Source organism: Triplophysa rosa, linkage group LG24 (genome assembly GCF_024868665.1).
Source record: "Triplophysa rosa linkage group LG24, Trosa_1v2, whole genome shotgun sequence".
NCBI classification, from domain to species: Eukaryota; Metazoa; Chordata; class Actinopteri; order Cypriniformes; family Nemacheilidae; genus Triplophysa; species Triplophysa rosa.
This window is the reverse complement of record NC_079913.1, coordinates 1,807,229-1,828,082: the sequence shown is the minus strand read 5'-3', so window position 1 is coordinate 1,828,082 and position 20,854 is coordinate 1,807,229. Positions and strand designations below refer to the sequence as shown.

Here is a 20,854-nt window from a genome sequence, read left to right as displayed (position 1 = left end):
ACGAACAACCTTTTCATTATTCAATCCGTGGAAATGCCACATGAATATGAGCCCTGATATTTATAATAAAACCAGTGCAACACCAGTTACGGCTGGACGAGTCAATGGGGAGGCGAGCTTTTCCTCACGGATGATGGACAAGCAACAAATGAAAATCTAATAGATAATGCAAAGGGCTGCCACGGAAAAACATGAAAATGGTAATCACATTTCAGAGCGACGCTGGCAGGCCATGCATATCAAATCAACGGCACCTATGTAGAACATCTAATCTTACACTAACAGAGAGAATCATCGACCTGTTTCTGCTCACATTGGTTTGATTTCTTTGTATGCACGCTTGTGTGACAGACCACACCGGGACATACATGTGCACACGTGTTTACATGTATTTGAGAGTGACGGCGGTGTGTTTTGATTATATTGCTTTATTAAAAGGCCTTCCTTGTGAAATAAATGAACAAGAACCTCATTACTGTCTAATAGCTTGTGGGAATAACATCAGGGAGACTAATTTCATAATCAGATGTTACATTTCTCTATCAGTCTGAATCGGTCACCATTCTGGACACCTGAGTGAGGCCAAATAAAAAAGCAATTTCTTACAAATCCATGAAGAGTATGGAGATGCAAACTGAATGTAAATAATCAGGATTTGGGTCAATGTGATGAGCTCAGTTTGAGACATTGCCGAGATCTCTTCTGAAACTCTAATGGAGACATTTGTGAGAAATATTTCTCAGGAGTTGCAAGAGACAAGCATAAGTTTCCATTTGCTCTCCATTTAATCTCATTGATGACGATGAGAAATATTTGAGACAATAGAGAGATCTCATCTCATTTCTCATAGATAAGATTATCTGCATGGTTGCTACGGTGTAAAGTAAAACAATCATGTAAAATAAGGCCACCCCCAATGATATTCAGTAAAAGCATATCTTGGATATTATCATCCGTCAGGTGAAACCGTATGTGTGATCACGATACAAACGATATGATCTGAGGTTCATAGCACAAAAAGCAAGTGTGGGATTGTAAGCAATTTGGCAAGCAAATGACATAAACACATAAACATATGTAGGTCTACAATATGAAATTCATCATAAAGGTAGAGTTCAAAAACACATTTCAAACATATTCAGACCTTTCCCGCACCAAAGACAAACAAGATACACAGGGCTGAGAATAATTTGTTCATCTAATTCATTTGCCGTCCCTCCTGAGCTGAACATCGGACCCCGTAGACAATATCTTGTGACTCAGGCATAAATCACAACGCATAATCTCATTATGGAAATAAGGCTAAAGGAAAACATCTTCTGCACTGCCAAACACTCTTGGCATCCAGATGTTGTTTCTAAGTAAATACGCAAGAAATGAGCGCCGGAATATTGCTAAATGCAACGGATATGTTACAGAGTCATCTTTCTGACACACAACTTCTGGGCAGCGCGCCCGCTAACCAAATCTGGTTTAAAAATGATCTTTTTACATACAGCACAACAGCAGTATGCATGCGTTGACTGTGTTCTGCTTTATGTCTGTGTTTTATATTACAATAGCCTACAGATCTGTATCTAAAACTAATTTACTTTGCTAGCTGGTGTCCACTAAGACAGCAGGTTAACTAGTCTTGTAAGTGATCTGAAATGCTCTACATACAAATGCTTGATTACAGACGATGACAATAGGCTGTGATGTTTAAAACAGACAAAAAGACTATAGGCGTTGAAATATCAAAAACTATGAAGGGAGGTTGTTTGCTTTTGGAATTGAAAGCTTCCCTTATGAAAAAGATTATTCAAGTGTGTTTCTTTTTAACTAAATATAAGAAAGCATACTTTTAGTCTACATTTTACTGCATACTTCTCAGAAATATATACTTAAAATTACACTTAAGTATACACTACCGACAAAAAAGTCTACGTTTGATCAATATACAGCCTACTTATAATGAAGTACTTAATATATGATATAAATAGCAATAAACTATATTAAATACAGTATATTAACTATAAAAAATAAATAAAATAGGGGCGTAGTTTGCGAGGGATGGGAGGAGGTAACCCCCAACCCAATATTTTAATCGAGACATTACAACAACCAATATTTAACATGATCACAAGAAAAAAGGAAGAATTCATTTGTTTTGCATTTTCCCCAATCGGATGCGAATGTGTCATAATAAATTAGACAAAAACCCTAAAGGCTCCTCCGCTGCACAAATGGGTACCGCCCATTTCACAGATTCAGATGACGTATTTTTGTAGGCTAAACCCGGAAGTAAGCGCCGCGCTGGTTCTCTCGACAGAAGGCCAATGCATTTTCCCCATAGACTTTTGGAAGATCGCAAAAAATAAGATCTGTGATTAACAAAGGTTTATGTTGTTTGCACGTTTTGTCTATCAAAGATCATCTTTACAGATTAATCTATGCTATTTTTGAAGCCTAAATACAATCGCCAGAAGTAAAAAGCTAACACGAGGCTACAAACAGACTACACGTGGTCGCTTGAACGTCACCACCCCCAATCCTCCGTCAACTCTTTCAAACTTTATTAAAAATGTGTTCCCTGACAAGTAATGACTCTGTGAATGAATCCCCTTCAGTGATTTTAGACATTTGTTCCAGACATGCCGGAGGTGGGAACACTAGAGCACCAAAGCGATGTGTTATTTGAATGTATTAACACAAATTACAAAAGAAGACTTCGTTCATATAATTTCGTGCTTTGAGAATACTTAAATGCACACGAGATAGTTTAGCGCTAATCTCACTGAAAGTATCTTGGGCGTGACGTCAAATGACGCGATTAAAAATAAGATTCTGTATACATTCATTAAGGTTGTGTGTAGTCTTTAAACATGTTCCTCTATTAGGTTCGATGTGCAGTCTAGGCCCGATTCACATTTCGGTTCTGAAACCGCGCCTCTTTCTCTCTTCAAACGATGACCCGCTGTGCGCGCGCACGCACTCCGAAAAGTTGAACTATTCCATCTTGATGCGGCGCCAACGCGTGTAGAAAAATGTTCGCGCCGCGCGTCTACATTTAAAATAACGAATATGCGCGCGGAAAAGACGCGAAAGGAGGGACTGCAGTCAGAATCAGGTAAAGACGATGTAATTCAAACAATAGCATAATGAGGAAAACGGCATAGAATAGCATTTATAATTTTAGCATTTAGCATCTTAAAATATTTTAAGGCATCTACTGGAATGTGTTATCATAAGTCAAGTTGATGTTAAAGTTGTCAGTAGACAAAGCTATTTGATTTCTTCTGTCTTATGTTTACCACAGTGAGGGACTTGGTAATGGCAGCAGAGAAACAGCTGTTTCAGATGAGCAGGAAAGACAACGAGAGGTAGGCCTACAGGAATAATGAAAGTTGTATCATTTTGAAACAGACTATACACCATTTTAAGATATTTAAAAGGTGTATTTGTTAACTCTTTTCCCGTGGTTGAGGGAATTTTCTGGCATTTATAAGATAACGGTTCCCTGCCAAGACGGAAATTTCCCAGAATCCATGTTTGAAGCTCCTTTACTCTCGTCCACTAGGTGACGCTGTTATACATATTCTGAAAGAATACAGCATACTGTAACAAAGCTGATTTTTATTACTAAACTATTCATGATTTTTATTCATGGTAATAAAATATCCGGAAGCATACCAATACACACTTCAACCCTCCAATGTTTAAACTAAATCTACACCCTTACTAGGCTATAAGTATGATGATAGATTCTCACAAAGAACACTTACAAGTACACTTGCCATATATAAACTACTAAACAAGTATTGAACTAGTAAACTGTCAGTATATCTATAAGTTAACTTGAACAAACAAAAATCTTGTTGTGTACTATTTACTATCATTACACTTAAAGTATACTTTTATAAAGTGGGCCAATTTAGTTAAAATAGTACAGTTTACTACTAGTGCATTGACATTAGTATACGTACCACAAAAATAATAATTAAAATATACTTGAACTTTAAGCATACTTAACAAACAAACAAAAAAAACTTAAAGTATACATAGTTGTTGTAAGTTGTTTGGTAAGAATAAAGACAAAACACACACAAGTACATTTACATAAACATAACATTCATTTTCAATGTTCTCCACTAAGTGCCTTGGAAAAAAGTATACAGTATGAAGATTTTTCCATGCACCTTTATGATATTCCATCTATGACTATAAAGAAACAAAGCATTATTCACAACCATATCTAATATTCACAGTAGATTAGAATCGCTTCCATTTAAAGCACAGGGCTCTTTTCCCCCTTATATCTATTAACCTTTGGTCTCTGGGTCTCAAACCATGTCTCCTGATCTCCCATTATTGATGTCCTCTCATTGGTCTTTTGATTCGGCGAGACCCCACACAGTATAATTCATTGCCAGAGCTCTCTTGCCCTTTAAAAACTGCAAAATCATTTTTCTCATCCAGTGATTTAATGTTATTGCATGGTGGGAGGTAATTTAGAGATGAAATGCGCGCGGGCCGCAGGACAGTTCAAGGGTGTAACTCATCCATCCCCTGCTGGATGACAAAGATCTCAAGTGTGCGTGATTCTTCTGGTTTAAAAAAAACTAAGAACAGTCTATCTGAACCCTGAATAAAATTTGATAAACAATACGTCAGAGAAAAGGACAAGCAGGCAAATCAATATTCCCAATAAGCCATTAAAAGCATGATAATGTGTCATAGATGTGGATATAACTCACAATGTGAGGATGATAAGAGCAAATGCACCATTTCAAAGGCATTAAGGGGTTAATGTAATACTGAATCCAGGTCATTTTTTCGTACGCACATCATACGAGGGTTCAATACCCCAGCACTCCAGATCTTCAAGGAAACCGCACTCAAAATGGCATTTCCTAAAGCTCAATGCTCTTTAAACACTTCACACTGTCTCTAAAACCCACACACAGGTCATAGCCTTCACTTAAAAGCAGAGATTGAGAGTCCGAATGAATGAGAAAATGATCGTAACAGTGGAAAGAAATGGAAGAGGCAAGAAAGAGAGGCAAATGGTTTCAAAGGGGAGTGGGTGGAATGAATCAGCGATGTGAACATTAACAAGCAACAAACACGCACACAGGTGATCCTGATGGAGTTTCCTATGAATGGATTCTGCTGTAGCATCTTAAATAAAAACAAATCTGAATGCCCTGATGAACTTTTTTCTACAAATCTTCTAAATAATGTTGTTTGCTGCAATAATCGATAGATTATCTTTTATTTTCATGTCCAATTTTAGACACATTTTGAGTGGATAAAACATTTATTGATGCGTATTTGTAATTTATGAAGACAATTAGAAACATTAGTTCATTATGATTTATGTATTTAAAAAAATTCAGTCTACGTTTTATTTTGTCTATTTATTAAGCATTTTAATATTTATCTGTTTAAAATTGAACTATTTAATGATTTTTTTCAATCATAGAATTTATTCAGATGTTTGTATATCCAACATTTTGGAAGTTTTTTTTTTGGCGAGGGTTAATGTTTACCTTAGTAACCACCTAGCAACCACCAAGAACACAATGGCAGCCAAAATACAGTAGCATTGTAGTGTTAAAAGTAGGGTTGTCACGGTACCATAAACATCATGTCTTACGATACTATACCAGCTGAAGTATCTCGATACCAAGTAGTATCACGATGCTGTGCCATATAATTCAAATCTATACAAAAAACACAGATTTAGATTAAACATTTTGTATTTACTATAGTAAACTGTATTATACTTTGCACTAGAATATGTTGTTGTATTAACTGTAGTAATTGGATAAATTGTAGCAAATACATTTACATTTAGTCATTTGTAAATACTATAAATACTGTAGTATACTTAAATATTTACTATGATAAGACTCAAAAACACTAGTATCTATGAGTTTTAGTAGTTTACTGTAAATACTAAAGTACACTAGATCATTTTTCACGTAGGAACTAATTCAAATGTTGGACAAATTTAATTGATACAGCAGTCTTTAAAAAGGGAAATATTAGGCTTACTTTAAATGCAGAAATAAAACGGCCAGTAGGTGGCGTCAATTTTCCACTGAGTTAGTGAATCATTTAACCAACTCGTTCAAATCGCCAATTTGAATCATTAACTCGTCCGAGACATTCAAAACACATTCATTTTGGAGATAAACACCGCAAAAAGGCAGATGTAAATGTTCAAATAAATATTAATGCGCATTTGCAACATTACCTACGGTACTATGATACTACCATTTCAAAAATAGAGAGGCATCGCGGGTATTTTGAAGCTTTAGCATCGCAATGCTATAGCAACAGTACACCGTGCAACCCTAGTTAAAAGGAAGATTTTGTTGCATGTGCCAATACTGCTAAAAAAAAGAAAAACAATTTTTTACATTTCTCAGATATTATTTGTAGTTTTTAAACATGGACCTTCAAACATAAACAAAAACGTCAGTGGCTCTTAATCGATTGATAACCAATATTCCATCTGTGTATAACTGAACCAGGCTTTCATTTCATCATCAATACCATCCCATCTAATAAACACAGCAGTCAGCGTATTAAAATTGAGTTTTGTTCTCGTCCATTGAAACCCATCGATCGCCTGCGCTTGCAGTTCTCTCTGACGTGTGTCAGCGATGTGATCGCGTGTCCACGAGTGACCCCGTGTGCACGCGGCGGCCCCTTCTACACACAGACGCTTAACCTTGAAGCTTGCACTTGATTAGCTAATGAATAATTTCAGTGTGGGAAAAACCCTGAGCAAGGAGAACCCTGTGGAAGAAAGGCCAGAGATAACAATCTTGGTTAAAGGTCACTCAACAAACTGATGAAGTCATCTCAACCCGTTTCACTGTATCTCACGAAGGCTTGGCCCTCGTCCAGCGCAACGCTGCCCAGCATCCACTCTATAGGAGTCGGGTCCCACATCGCTGTTATATACGGTACGGATATTATGGGGTGGCTGAATGGGACCAATAAGAGCAGAAGCAGACGACCGAAGGTCCCCGAAAATGTTTGAGACCGCAGAGCCGCTTGCACTTAACCGTAACACACGGCACTCTAACTGCAGCTATGCGCGGTCTAATTGAGCCAATGTGCCCATTGAGCTCTGATATGAGGAAGAGAGTGGGCTGAAGAGGGGGGAGGAGGGCAGTTATATGAAATCACACCCAAAGGAGCGATTCGGGAGCGGCTGTAAAACTGCAGTGAAGGTCAAGGGCTCTGTTGCTCCAAAATTGTCCTGCGCTATCAAAACTGCATTCTAAATTTCTTAGCTATTTCGGCCATTACTGTTATTCTGAAGCTTTTGAGCTGCGCTATATTTTAAAATGATATTTTTTTGTGTTGACATGTACAGTATTTCAAAATAAGGGTAAGAAATACTTTCAAAAATATGTTAAAGGGATAGTTCGTCCAAGAATGTAAATTTTGTCATTATTTACTCAAACCTGTATATGACTCTTTCTTCTGTGGAGCACAAAAGAAGATATTTTGAGAATTTGAGAACAGAGAACTTGTCCATGCAATGGAAGTCAATGGGGTCCAAGGTTGTTTGCTGACCAACGTTCTTCAAAATATCTTATTTTGCAGAAGAGAGAAAGTCATACAGGTTTGGAATGTCATAAGGGTGAGTATATGACAGAACAATTTCATTTTTGGGTGAATCTCTGTTTGAAAACTAAAATTGCAGGTTACTTTACATACTTTCTTAACATGGGTTGAAGTCAATTGACATCAAACTTTGTAGAAAAATCATATTCAGCAGCTCAATATAAGAATACCTTTTTTAAGTACTCACTCAATAACAGATTTTTTTGTTTATTTTTAACAAAAATTGTTATGGTTTGCATGCTTATTTATTATAATTAAAATGTATAATACTGAAAAATTAACATTGTGGAATCTAACAGAACTGAGCCATTTTCTCAATATCACACCATGTTTTTTATTCAACAGAATTTCCCTTGAGCTCAGTATATAGGTGTAGAAACCGTTGTGAAAGTATGCGAGAGCGTCAAGTTGCCCGGCGGGCGTGGAAAGACCTCATTAGATTTACCGGCACATAATGCGAACAGCTGGTACGTGCTGCTAGCCTTTTTTTAATCAAGTAATTTCGTTTTCCTTCAAAGCAGTTGTGTGCTTGTACGCTTCTGTCTTTGTGTTTTATAAATGCAGTGTCAGGGCTCGAGACACATTAGTCCTTGATGGCTGATGGCTGAATCAGAGCCTGGCACTCGAGAAATCAGCTCTCTCCATAACTTGGCGTGATTAGAGCAGATTTGTGGCATTTAGCAGGTGAATGAGTTTCAGACGACTTTGTCGAGAACTCGCTAGGGTCAATATGTCTCTGATATGCTAAGGACTCCTCTAATCATATCAATGAGACTCCTGTGAATCGCTACAGCTGATTGGATCAGACACTCATATATGACTGTGAGGATACCAAACTTCAATTCCCAAATGTGACGATTACCCTACATGATACCAAAAAGATGATCGCCCACGCCACGGGACTAATAGCGGGAATTCTTGGGAGTATAAATGTTTACGCGTGCATTACAAACTATTGAATCCTACGACTCATGGTCATACAGCCGAGGACAAGATTCCTGCATGCATTTAAATGCAATGTTATTGCATGCAACGAAAGAAGCAGTCAAGATCTCTTACAGTAGATGCAACGGAGCACTTTATCCGTTAACAGCCGCAAATAACCCATCACGGCCCAGGACGGAAAGCATGAAAGCGTTCATTATGTGGCCAATAAATGAAGGGGAGGCTCGACAGCCCTCCGATGTATCTGGCAGGGATACAACGCCATTGATTAGAGTGAAAAGACTTGGACACGAAATACTTTCATGAGCGTAATTCATCACAGCAGACTTACGATAAATTTTGCGCGTTTAACGGTAAGAAAGGCACCAATGTGGTTCATTCGGCGTGTCATCGATCATACCGCCCCGAACCTCTATTAGATGAGTGCAACATTTCTGAACATATAAATCAATTCTGTAGCATCACCCCAGCGACAAGGCTCCGGGCATTTTCGTAGTCCTGTGTAAACGTACGTGATCGCTGGCGGAAGACTCATATTAGAGTTCCTCCAAAGGAGAAATGGAAAGCAATTTCGACGAGGGTATAAATATCATTACTAGGTCGTACAGAGAGCAACAATCGCCTCTGACTGTAATGTAACTTACACCGAAGCGGTCGTGTTGGAATTGGCGTAACGCTTGGCTTGCCGGTCTAGGTGAATGTGTCTTACTAAATCATTTGGGGGCCGATGACAAGGGCCAATGGCAAGGACGGGGATCGTACAGTGATGGAGTTGTCTTACTGCGCATTTCTGAAATTGATAAGAAGACGTGTGAGATTTGGTGTTGATACCAACAGACATTGGCACAGGTTGAAAGGCTGATGGGAGACAGATAATACAAAGCACAAACAAATATGGTGGAAAAACACACATTCATGTCAATCTGATCTCACAGAAATTCGTAATTATTTTAAGACGTGGCTAATTTGTACAATGTGAATCGTATAAAAACGTTGGATTATTTGAAAAATGCAATATTGAAGGCCCTCCCCTAAACCAAAGGTCACTGACGTGAAAGCAAATCGTATTAAAACGTATAAATAAGAATTCCACCTCTAGTTATAAATTCTTGCGACATTGTGTTGGAAAATGTCCATATTTGATCCGACCATGGTCCAACCAAGTGCAGATTTTACAATTGCAGAACGGCTGAAATTACTTGAAAGTCTGGCATCTTTTGTTTGAACTTGATTTTTACGTAAGGCAATAAGATCCGTTCATGTAAAAGTGGTAGGAAATATTTCTAAGATTCAAAATCAACTGCATATTCCTGTAGCTGATCTCCATTTTTAAAGCTAATGACAAAACAAATCTGTTTAAAGCAGCCTCGGCACTAAGAGGCCTTCCGTTATCGATTAGATGGAATTAAAAGGGATTACGGCAGATTACATTAAATTAATATCTAAACACTAGCATGCAGAAGCGCACGAGGGTAATGATAATTTTAGTCAAATGCAAATTGGAACGACAGGATTGTTTATCCGAAGGCGCGATGGAAATGTTAATGCAGGGAGCCGCTTGTCCAAAAAGCAGCGAGCAGTCGTTCTAAATGTAATTACAGCATTTTATTGCTTTCTCATCCATCTGAGAAGAGTTCTTATTAAAGCACTGAGCTTAAGTTAGTCAGCCATCCGAGCGATCTGTAATGCTTTGAAACGCTCGACTGTGACATTAATGACCTGACGATACAAGAAAATATTAGACTTGCTGAGACTGGCACACACGCACACACACGTATAAAGGCAAAGCATTAACATAATTGGTTTTATACCAACCTTAATATATACATTTTCTTGATTTAAAATGAGCTTCTTTTCTTGATAAAGAATTAACTAACATGTATCTTTGAAAGTCATAGCTGTCTAAGTTGGACTATTTAGCCAAAGCTCATCAAGACTCCTTGTACTGATATTTTTAAAACTGTCAAAGACTTAATGAAAGAGAGCGAGAGGTTTTTTTATGCATCCAGTCTTTACTGTACGAACACACCGACTCGAAATTCATCTCAACTGCAGAGACACAAGTACAGTCTGTACTGTTTAAAAATGTGATATCTAGGACTAAATTTATAAACGTGTATAGTTCAGATCATTCAGAAAAATACAGAAAATGAGCTGAATAATAGTTTTTATTTAGCCGTTTCAGGGTTAGAATGTAAAAATCTTGATACTGTATATAATAATGGGATAGTTTGCTCAAAAATCTATTCTGCAGAACATGAAAGAAGATATTTTGAAGAATGTAACCAAACCACGTTTGCCCCCATTGAATCCCACTGTATAAATACAAAACCGCTGAGACATTTCTCAAAATATCTTCTTTATTACAGCTCTTGTATGGCATGAGATTAAAACTACAGTTTTTATTTTTAGGTGATCCAGTCACTTTTTGGACTGGAATTGCTGGAATTACATTATTACAACATCATTGTTAACATTTTACGGTTGTTAACACGTCTTAGGTTTTTGTAGATACTTTTACAACAGTGTTCTGGTCCTTCATTATTAATCTCGCCGTGGAATATCAGGACTGCCATCTCACTGCAACACAGAGAGAAGCTGAAGGGAAGAGTGTGTATATGTGTGTAACGCACACACACACATTTAGGCACATGTCAGCTGCCTCTAAATTAGGCTATTCCATTTCACTGCCCAATTGCCCGACAGCCAAGAAAAACCCAGAGAACGGGAGAGGGAGGTTTTTGAAACAGTTTCTTGAACACACGCTTTAATGATGGTCCTGGTAGGAACTTACACCAGAAATGCGTTCTACTGAACACAGTAGCACAGTCAAAAGTGATTGAATATAATCACATTTATTTCATTAGACATTTTTATCCAAAGTGACTTATAGTGCATTCAATCTATATATTTTGTATCAGTAAGTGTCCCCTGGGAATCAAACCCATGACGTTGATGCTGGCCACCTCCAAATTTCATACACAAGTTAATATGAACTGCTTATATGAGCATAGATATACAGCCGGGAAAGAATTAAGAGACCGTTCCAAATTTTAATTTAATCTGCATTTCTCGATGTGGTGTGTTCATTCCAGTCCAGTGTCTGTTGAATTACAAAATCAAACCTCAGGATTGACAAAGTCATCAAACAGCAATATGAAAGACTAACAGCATGACAAGACACATGAACACTGATAAAAATCAGTTAAGAGAGGTTTTCACATAAAAAATAATCTTTGAACTTTTCCTAAAGACATCCAGAAATATTACTGTTGTGTTGCTTAAAAGTGAATAATGAACTTGTTTTCTTTGCAGTATTTGAGGTCTTTTCTGTTATTTATACGGTTTTTATTTTCTGCAAATAAATGCAAATAGAAACTATATTTTTATTTGAGATTTGTATTTGTAATATTTGAGGTAAATATTGTTAGTAGTTCACACAATGAAACAAAAATGATCATTTTACCTAAATGCATACCTATACATAGAAAATAAAAAAACTGATAATAAGTTTGAAATGGTCTCTCAATTTTTTTCAGCGGCTGTATATATACATAAATTACAGTATAACACATAAAATAGAAAATAAATGAACAAATGATTGAATGAAGACAGTCAGATAGTCTAGTCGATATGATTCTGAGATCAGCCGATATACTGTATCTGGGTTTAGAAACCAGCAGATGGGGTCCAGATGACTGTACTTCTAAGACCATCTGACTTAGCAATGCTCTATACGTCAAATAAGGCACTTCTAGTTCAGTTTAGCTTTGAATCTGGTCATTTTATAACATTGTGAACAACAAGCTACACTTTCCTGCTTTTAATAATAAAAGTAAATCCATTTTTACACGTTTTGGGAAAATAAGAGAAGGTTATAAAACTGACATAAATGTTCTTCATACCTTTAAGAGGCAAACAGGGAAGTTTCTCTCCTTCACTGTGAAAAAAAAGAGCCCGAAGGCAGCTATCGTACACCCACCTGCTGTGTTCGACTCATAAAATGCATGAAAGCGACTCTAAAACGTTGCCTGGGAGATGTGCAGAGACGCAGCGAGACGCGGGTCGCGCTCTCTAAAGGACAAGAACGAACAAACTGACAGTTTCCTTCGCTGTTTCCATGACATCATCTGGCCTGTTTTCACATAACTGGAATGATGAAACTGGAAACATTATATGCATGTGTATACCTATCATAGAGACTCCTAGATGGAGGTGTACTAAAAGCTTTGTATTTTCGGCTAAGTTTTGAAGATTGGGTGAGATGTTGATAAGGAATTTATTATATAAAGACAAAAAAAAAACAAAGCACTTATAAACTAGGTATATGGCTTTTATATGCATGTACAAATGCAATGGCTTTTGTTGAAGTAGCTATAAGCTTGTACACTCCTGGTCAAGAAAAAAGTTTGTCCGAGGGCTTAATACATCCAAACGTACCCAAAGAAAGACCCTTAAAGAAATCCCAAAAGTACAAATTCTGTCATCATTTATTTCCCCTCATGTCGTTCAAAACATGTATACAACTCTTTTCTTCAGTCAAACACAAAAGAAAATATTTTGAGAAATGTCTCAGTGGTTTTGTGTCCATACAATGAAAGTCAATGGTGTTCAATGACATGAGGGAGAGTAAATGTTGAAAGAATAATCATATTTGTGTGAACTGTCTCTTTAAAACTTAATAAATTAACAAAAGGCACTTACAGTCTAAAAACTGTGCAAATGCTCTTCTTTGGTAACAGAATTATGATTTGCCGTATTGAGTATACACGGCACAAGACACAGTTCAAGTCCAAAGGCACCGACTTATAAAAGGCAACTGAAATGACACCAAGAGTGTCTAAACCAACAACCATTCTCCCACAACATACATATTACGTAAAAGTAAACACCCTCTTACGACCTTACCAGTTTAATTCCCTGCCCCGTGTCAAGTATATTGGGTGGAAACCACGACAGTTTCATTCTCCTAACACATCGCAAACAGGCACTACACAACCACAGCAGGTTGAGTCCACAGCACCAGTTGGCCACCACCAACAGAGGGTACGTGGCCCGGGGGAAGTGAGTTTTCCAGTGCTTGGCCACGTCGCTCCCAGTGGGCAGGTGAAGGGCGTAGTCGCTCCAGGGTTTGGATACGCCATATATAGCGGTGATGACCCGTCCCCTTTCCGACCACTGAACGCCGCTGTCAGGATTACAGTTGTATTCCACCCACTCCTGCGTGAAGTCTCCTAGCCGGGGGGCTCGCTGGTCCTCCGCATCTCCGGCAGGGCTCATCTTGGCTCCTTGAACCGCTACGTACATCCCTTCGACCTTTTGCACGGCCTTCACCCACGGTGCTGAATTCTCGGTGTCTAGGACCATGATCAGGCGGGAGGAGAAACTGGTGTTTCGTTCCTTCCACATGTCGAGAACCTGCTGTAGACGTAAACACTCACTGCCTGCGCAGAGAAGGGTTAAAACGCCATCAAAATGCAACCGAGGTTAGTAATTTAATAACCATAATCTTACTTTAAAATATGTTGCTGCTGGATGAAAGGAGAAATGGAAATAAATAAGAACTGAACTAAAACTAAAACAGACATAAAAAATAAATGGAACTTACATAGCAATATAAAAATCAACAAATAACAAAATGACAAAAGCATGTAACGTAATTGCTAAAAACTAAACTAAAATTAACATGAAAACTACAAATATAAAATTCAAAGCTAAAGTCAGTTTGAATAAAATTAATTGCTTATTTAAAATATTAGCAAATCTGCAAGTCTGTACAATTAACTAACTATACAATTAAACCACATCCAGTCGCAAGCGCTACAGAAAATCTCATTCACTAATATATAAAGGGCTGACACAGACGTTAAGGTAGACGGCGCGGTCGACGCAGCAGAGGTGTAAATTTTCTGACAGTTCTCTCTGCTGAGAGGGAAGACTGCGAATGACGTTCGGCAAACACCTTGTTCAAAAGCGAGCGAGAACCCACGGCTATTTCTCACCCGGGCCAGTCTGATCAAACAGTCTGACAGCGGCCGTGACATCCCATATCGCTCATGAGGATTAATACCTCAGCCTGATACAAGATGCGTGCGGCGGAGATAAAGAATGCAGCCAAGATACATCTTTACAGTTTGGAGGGCTTTCACAGCCATAATTTGCGAAAGCCGGGCCAAAATAAAAGCTTTAATTCTTGGGTCTTTTATAAAAAGCTGACAAATGTGACTAAAGCAACATTGCTTTGTTTTAGCTTATAAACCATGAAACACTTGACAGCCAATTAAAATCGAATAAAAATAACATTATCGTTCGTTGGTGTGGATGCTAACATTGTAATCTTTACCTTTAAAGTCATCGTTTTAGGTGTGAATGTCTTAAATCTCTAGGGTATTACTGGTTGACTCTCACCTGCCAGTGCCCAGTCGCCGCTGGGAAGCGTCCGGCCGCTGTAGTACAGGACGTAGGTGTCGTGACGTGGGCCTTCTGCTGTGTAGAGCTCTAGAAAAGAGCGCAGTTTTCCCAGCAGGGTGTCCAGGCTAAGACTGGTGGAGTAGTCACAGCTGAACGTCTGGATCACATGGTGAGAAAACAGTGTCTGAACGGCGTTCAAGGTGGATGTGGACTGGCACTCCTGGACTTGCCCCGGAGCCAGTAACAGTGGTTGGCCATCCGCACTGTGGTAAAGACGAGAGAGAGAAAGAGGATAAAAGAAGTGTAAACTGTGGAAAATGAAGACGAATGGAACACCTTGACCTTCTATGGGTACACCAACGAAAAAAACTCATTAGCACAATAAAAGCAAGAGAGAAACAAATAACAAGCAGTGCAAAATTAAAGGTGTAGAAAAACGAACAAAGGCCACTGGATGATATTAATACACCTGACAATGCGAACACCAATTCAGAAGCTTCTTGCGGGGTCAACCTGACCTGTTCTTCTATTCTGAAAGTGCACAGCAAGCCTTCCCACTGTAAACATCATTCAGAACAGCATCTAATAATAATAATAATAAGTTAATAGCCTAGACTATTACAACCCCACGTACCTGGTACCTTTCTGAAAAGTGTTCTTATACAAAAGCAAGATTGAACTAGGTGGCAGTGTTGAAATATACTTCTCAAAGGTGAAAGACAGTTTCAGCGTTAATGAAATGGCACATGTAAGGCATGGTGACCCATGAAAACTAGCTAGGCAGGTGCCGAGCCATCCGAGCGGAAATGGCCGCTTCACCACACTTGTTTGCTCTGTATCTCCTCTCTCTCTTTTGTCTTCTGCCACCGACAACCTGTTTCTTGTTTGTTTTCTCCTCCACTTTAGATGGGAGATTCTCTTACTGCTCAAACTTGAACTGGATTCAACGTCTCGCATTTTCAAACATAACTGGAAGCTTTTAAGAGAGGAGAAGTTCACTCAAATGGAAGTTCCGTAACTATTTACTTGCCCGTGCGGAGTTGTTCAAAATGCTTTTTCGTTATTATTTTAATGGAATTATAAAAAAGGCTTTTGAGAAGATTTGTTATGCAGCGCTCTGGTGGTAATGTTGGGGAAGCCATGCGTGTGAGAAAGAAAGCAAAATTTTGGTTCATTCCGATAAAGTCATCCATTGAAGTTTGCATTTAGCCAGCATTCAGCATGAATTCAACAATAATCATTTGTGCTCGGTAACGTTACAACCAACATAATAACACCATGTATAACATAAAAATCGTAATAACATTAATATGTTCATGCTGCAATATGGTGTTGTTTAGCAAGAGCTACAAATAGATTTTAGGAACTATTTTTCGAAGTGACTAATTTGTATAAATTCGTACAATGTAAATCGCGCAAAAATGTACGATACGTTATAAATCAACACTGAAGCCCTTAAACTGTGAATGGAACGAAGGCAGACCAACACAAATGAGACTGTACAAATTGTTACGAATTTAAATAAAAAAATTCGTTATAAATAAAAATAGAGTAAAATGAATAGTAATGAATATGAAAATGAATATGAATAGTAAAATAGCTGTGAATCACCATGAGATTGTTTCAGAAAACAAACAACGTGGTTTGAAGCAACATCATGGCTTTTCCGAATTTTCATTTTTGGGTATCCAAAATGAAAATCTTGACTAAAGGCATATGTGATTATTTTGGCAATTTATCTGCAATTCTCCTTTTAATTGAAACGGGTCTACTAGCCACAAGGTTTTATCCCAACAGATAATCAAGATGTTTCATTAACAGCACCAAGAAATGATGTCTATTTGTCAAAGCTATTAAAGTGATTCTTGGGTAAAACCATCTGAACGTTTGGACGACGGCCAAGACGACAGAGCTCATTCCTGTGAAATGTGCAAGGGAACGGTGAGGTGCAGCATCTGCTAAGAATGAAATGATTTCTTGTGGTGGAGACGAACACGGAGTCCCTTACGTCTCTCTCTCGCTCCCTCATCTTCCCAAGTGGCCCTCATCACGGTAAAAACATGATCTGTGCCCATCAGACGGAAGATTACACCCCGCTACATTCCCCTCATGCGCCTGCTCCCCGCAGAGCTCCTCTTTGAGAGCGCTGGAATACTAAGCGTCAAGAGGCTGTGGGTCTGCATCTTAATCTACATCATCTTCAGAGACCTGACTCACGGCCGGCCCTGTACAGCCACCCATCCTCTCAGTATGCAGAACACGTGGGTTTCCCGGTGGGGCCAGTCATAGACCGTGTTTATTAAAGGATATTAGTTTATTCTGCGCTGACGTGTTCGGGGGATTCGATGGGGGCAGTTTCTCAGCTCACTTTTTCTGGACTCTTGGCACATAAGTGATAAAGATTTAGATGCTACAAAACCAGAATTACTTATAAGTAATGCAAATTCGTTTAAACAGCACAGGATTTACTCTAAAAAACAATCAATATAATGCAAGCACAATCTAATGTTCTCATCACATAGCAGGAGAGAATACGTTAAAATTATTTTACAAAAATATGATCAAAATACATCATGCAAAATGTATTACATGACCATTTTAAGTCTCTTAAATTCTAAGTTTATGGTAATCGAATATGTGCGTAGGTGCATTTACCTGTTGTAACAGGTGGGGATGACAACAGCGTACCCTACGCAGGTGCCTCCCAAGCAGTTGCCCAGTTCATGGAAGAGTCCGTGAGCCAAAGACTCCAGCGGCAGTAACACCAAAAACACACTCATGAAGAGCTCATTGGTAACCTGCAAAGAGAAACAAACGCTTAACATCAACAGATCTCTGCAGTGGATTTAAATGTCTTTTAATATGCAAACACACACAGTCTAACTATAAGGTTAAGTTTGCAAAGATGCTATGATGCACACACCAACCTGGACACAATCCCTCCAAGCAAAAACACAGGAAGAAAAGCATAGTAAAAAGAAAAGCACAGTAATCAAAATTTCATACTAGCTTCAGCAGTATGCAAGAAATAAGAACCATACAAACTAACATACTAAAATGTGCTCAGCACAGTAACATTTATAATGGTTATTACGGATACTGTGTCACAAAGCACAGTTACAATGATGAGCAGTGTACAGTGTGTACAGCACAATAAGCATTATGTTAGTACACTATTCAGAACACAACAATGGTTTTCAATGCTGCTACTGACAACCACAAGTACACAGTATGACTCACCAGCGAGCTGTTTGTTGGTTATATAGCATTTAAAATAGAAATGAAACATGCTGCATTTGTTCAAGTCTCTCTGTTGACTCATCTCAGTTTTCTTATCTTAATATTAAATCTTAAGTGCGTTACTAATAAAGTCAGGAGGAGTATTTGTGGAACCAAAGCCTCACGGCTGTTAGCTGTGTATAGTAGGAGTGTGGCTAAATTGGTTTTTATTATTTCTGAAAACATGCCCAGGTTACTTTGTACCCCAAAATACAAAGAAATAGTTTTGCATAAGAGCCTACCTGCCATGAGACAGCAGCCAGTATGACTGTGGACAGCAGGCAGAAGAGCAGCAGGCGTTCAGAGATCAGGCAGAAATGACGCATGCCTCTAGAGGCCATTATCCTGACCAAACTGAGCGTGTCTGACCGCTGGGCCTTCCACGTCTTCTGGCATTCGCTTAGCTTGGTGTGAAAACCCCACAGTGTGACCAAGAAGACCATGTGGCACAGGACCCACAAAAGGCCAAAGACACAGAAGCCGGGGATGACCAGATACCACACGTTCATGTCACCCAGCTTCAGGGCACAGAGCACCACGAACGCCACTTCTATAAGGCTCAGGGGGAACAATGACAACTTCCTCCACAAACCTCCAGCCGAGAAAAACTGCTTCCAGCGTTCTGTAGGCGACAGGCTGCTGAAGTAGACGTCCAAGAGAGGTTCGCATATAAGCCGTCCCAGGTAGCAGCTGAGGGCATAGGGGTTGGTTTTAATCTTTAAAGACTTGAAGAAATAAACTGCGGTGATCACAGCGAAGCAGGTGAGGTTAGGGAGCGCCAATGGCGACTTCATCCGAAGGTCCACAATGAGGGCTGCCAAAGCGAACACTAGAGCTATAACAGCCACCGATTCGTGGAAAAACAGACTGAGGCTTGCCACACCGAAGCCCAGAAGCTCCAGAAGCTCAAATGAGGTGAGAACAACAGGTTTATACGTAGCATTACCACACAGACGTTCCGTCAGGGCCCAGAGTGTCCGAACGGCCACACTGGCCAGCAACAGGTAGTTTGTGACCTGCTCTTTTATGTCCTTCTCCAAAGACGGGATATTGAGGAAGCACAAGAGACCTTGCAGGAAGCCAAACCACAGGTGGAAAAGACTTAAACTGGCTGACTCCATTGAAAAGTAGTAGTCGAGGATACAGGCGATGGCCGAAACGAACAAACCCAGGATGAAGATGACCAGTATCGTGCCTTCAGCCGTCTGCTCCCATCGTACGTACATTCCCAGGCACACAGCGACCAGCAGGTTGAAGCTGGACAGATAGCCCAGACAGCGGAGGGAGGACCACATGTCTACACCCTTGTCGGGATCCTCTTGACCAGACATTGTTGAGCAGAAACAGAGGCTCATGCTACCAAGAATTATGCCGAGACGCTCTGCAGAGATGAATGAAACAAAACAAAAAAGATGTTGATATTAACGTGGTGCAGGTACGCATCACCTATTGGTAATGATTGTGTGCTCAAAGCTTAAACTGCAACCTGACAAATACAAATTTTTTTTGCTTGCGATGCACCAGATTAATTTTAAACCATAAGCACATAAACTACAGCATGATAAAAGCAGATATAACAAACTTCAGCCTTGTACAATGTCTGCTGCATAATCAAACCTTTATAAAACAAAATTAAATCTGTGGCTTAATAATCTTAAGAGAAACATACATAAAAACTACAGCATGAGATCTTAAAAAATACTATGGTTGCAGTATGGTGATGGATAGCTATACCATGATACTACCATAAGAAATACAACCACATTTACAAGTTATGGTATGTCCAAAATCCGTAGTATCACAACGGTATCAAGCCAGGCATGTTTTTATTACACACAACATTAACAATACACGAAAATACATTCAAAATAAATGAATGCATGCTCAATGTGAATCAATAGCATTTTAAAAGTTTATTTCACAATGACATTTCTATGTGTATCTCTTAGAAGCTGTAATAATACGTTTACAGGACGTCAGAGTGTAAAGTTCAGGATTGGTAGCTGTCAGATGCGAAACTGCCACATAATCAAAGCCCGACACTCTAAACTTTAACAATATAACGTTAAAGCGCATGAGAGTCTGGAAACAACTTTTTAAGTTTAATAAATAAAACCACATTTGTAATAATAATATTATAGAGGAGAATAAATCTTACATTTGTTTATAGCAAAGAGTTTTTGCTTTGCCGACGGCCATGACGCTTTTGGCCCTCAAACGGCGTTCTCTTCTTCTTGAGTTGTACTGGCGGTTGGCAAACCTGATTATAGGTGCATTACCGCCACCTTCTGAACTGGAGAATCAATGCATGCGCGACTTCCGCGTTTCACGTTCAACCCTAGGCAGTTTCCGGCTGGGGAGACTTAAAGCAGAGAGAAATTTAGCAGATTCTGTACATTGTGACACACAGCAGTGGTATACTGTATAGAAGAAATGGAATGGAAACTATATAGAAGCTTCCATTTCTCTTTGCTTCCCATGTAATTTTCAATTCCTATACATCTCTTAATATTATATATATGTCTTCCTGTACTATTTGTATCCCAATATTTCTGCCATATTTTTTGAGAATAGTCTTTTATAATTGTTT

General features: G+C 38.9%; 1 protein-coding gene and 1 long non-coding RNA gene across 3 annotated transcripts in view; one reads left to right on the top strand and one right to left on the bottom strand.

Moving 5' to 3' along the window:
- The first annotated feature begins 3,003 nt into the window (after positions 1-3,003).
- LOC130547641 (uncharacterized) overlaps positions 3,004-20,854 on the top strand; it is a 37,049-nt gene continuing 19,198 nt past the window's right edge. For both annotated transcript variants that reach the window (XR_008961913.1, XR_008961912.1), the window contains exons 1-2: positions 3,004-3,109; positions 3,299-3,362. This is a non-coding gene — a long non-coding RNA (uncharacterized LOC130547641). The remainder of the gene's footprint in view (positions 3,110-3,298; positions 3,363-20,854) is intronic.
- tmem168a (transmembrane protein 168a) lies at positions 12,835-20,573 on the bottom strand. The gene is made up of 5 exons (XM_057323747.1): positions 20,423-20,573; positions 18,507-19,645; positions 17,641-17,783; positions 14,983-15,248; positions 12,835-14,018 (listed from the first exon to the last, which is right to left on the bottom strand). Exons 2-5 carry the CDS (start codon positions 19,617-19,619, stop codon positions 13,471-13,473), a joined length of 2,070 nt encoding a protein of 689 aa, XP_057179730.1. The 5' UTR covers positions 19,620-19,645; positions 20,423-20,573; the 3' UTR covers positions 12,835-13,470.

What these genes read in the sequence shown, in the direction of transcription:
- tmem168a (XM_057323747.1), bottom strand. Translation starts at nt 19,619, where the DNA reads ATGAGCCTCTGTTTCTGCTCAACAATGTCTGGTCAAGAGGATCCCGAC. An exon ending in ATCCCCACCTGTTACAACAG is followed by an intron (nt 15,249 to 17,640) that starts GTAAATGCACCT and finishes TCTTTACCACAG; the next exon opens with TGCGGATGGCCAACCACTGT. An exon ending in CGGCGACTGGGCACTGGCAG is followed by an intron (nt 14,019 to 14,982) that starts GTGAGAGTCAAC and finishes TTCTCTGCGCAG; the next exon opens with GCAGTGAGTGTTTACGTCTA.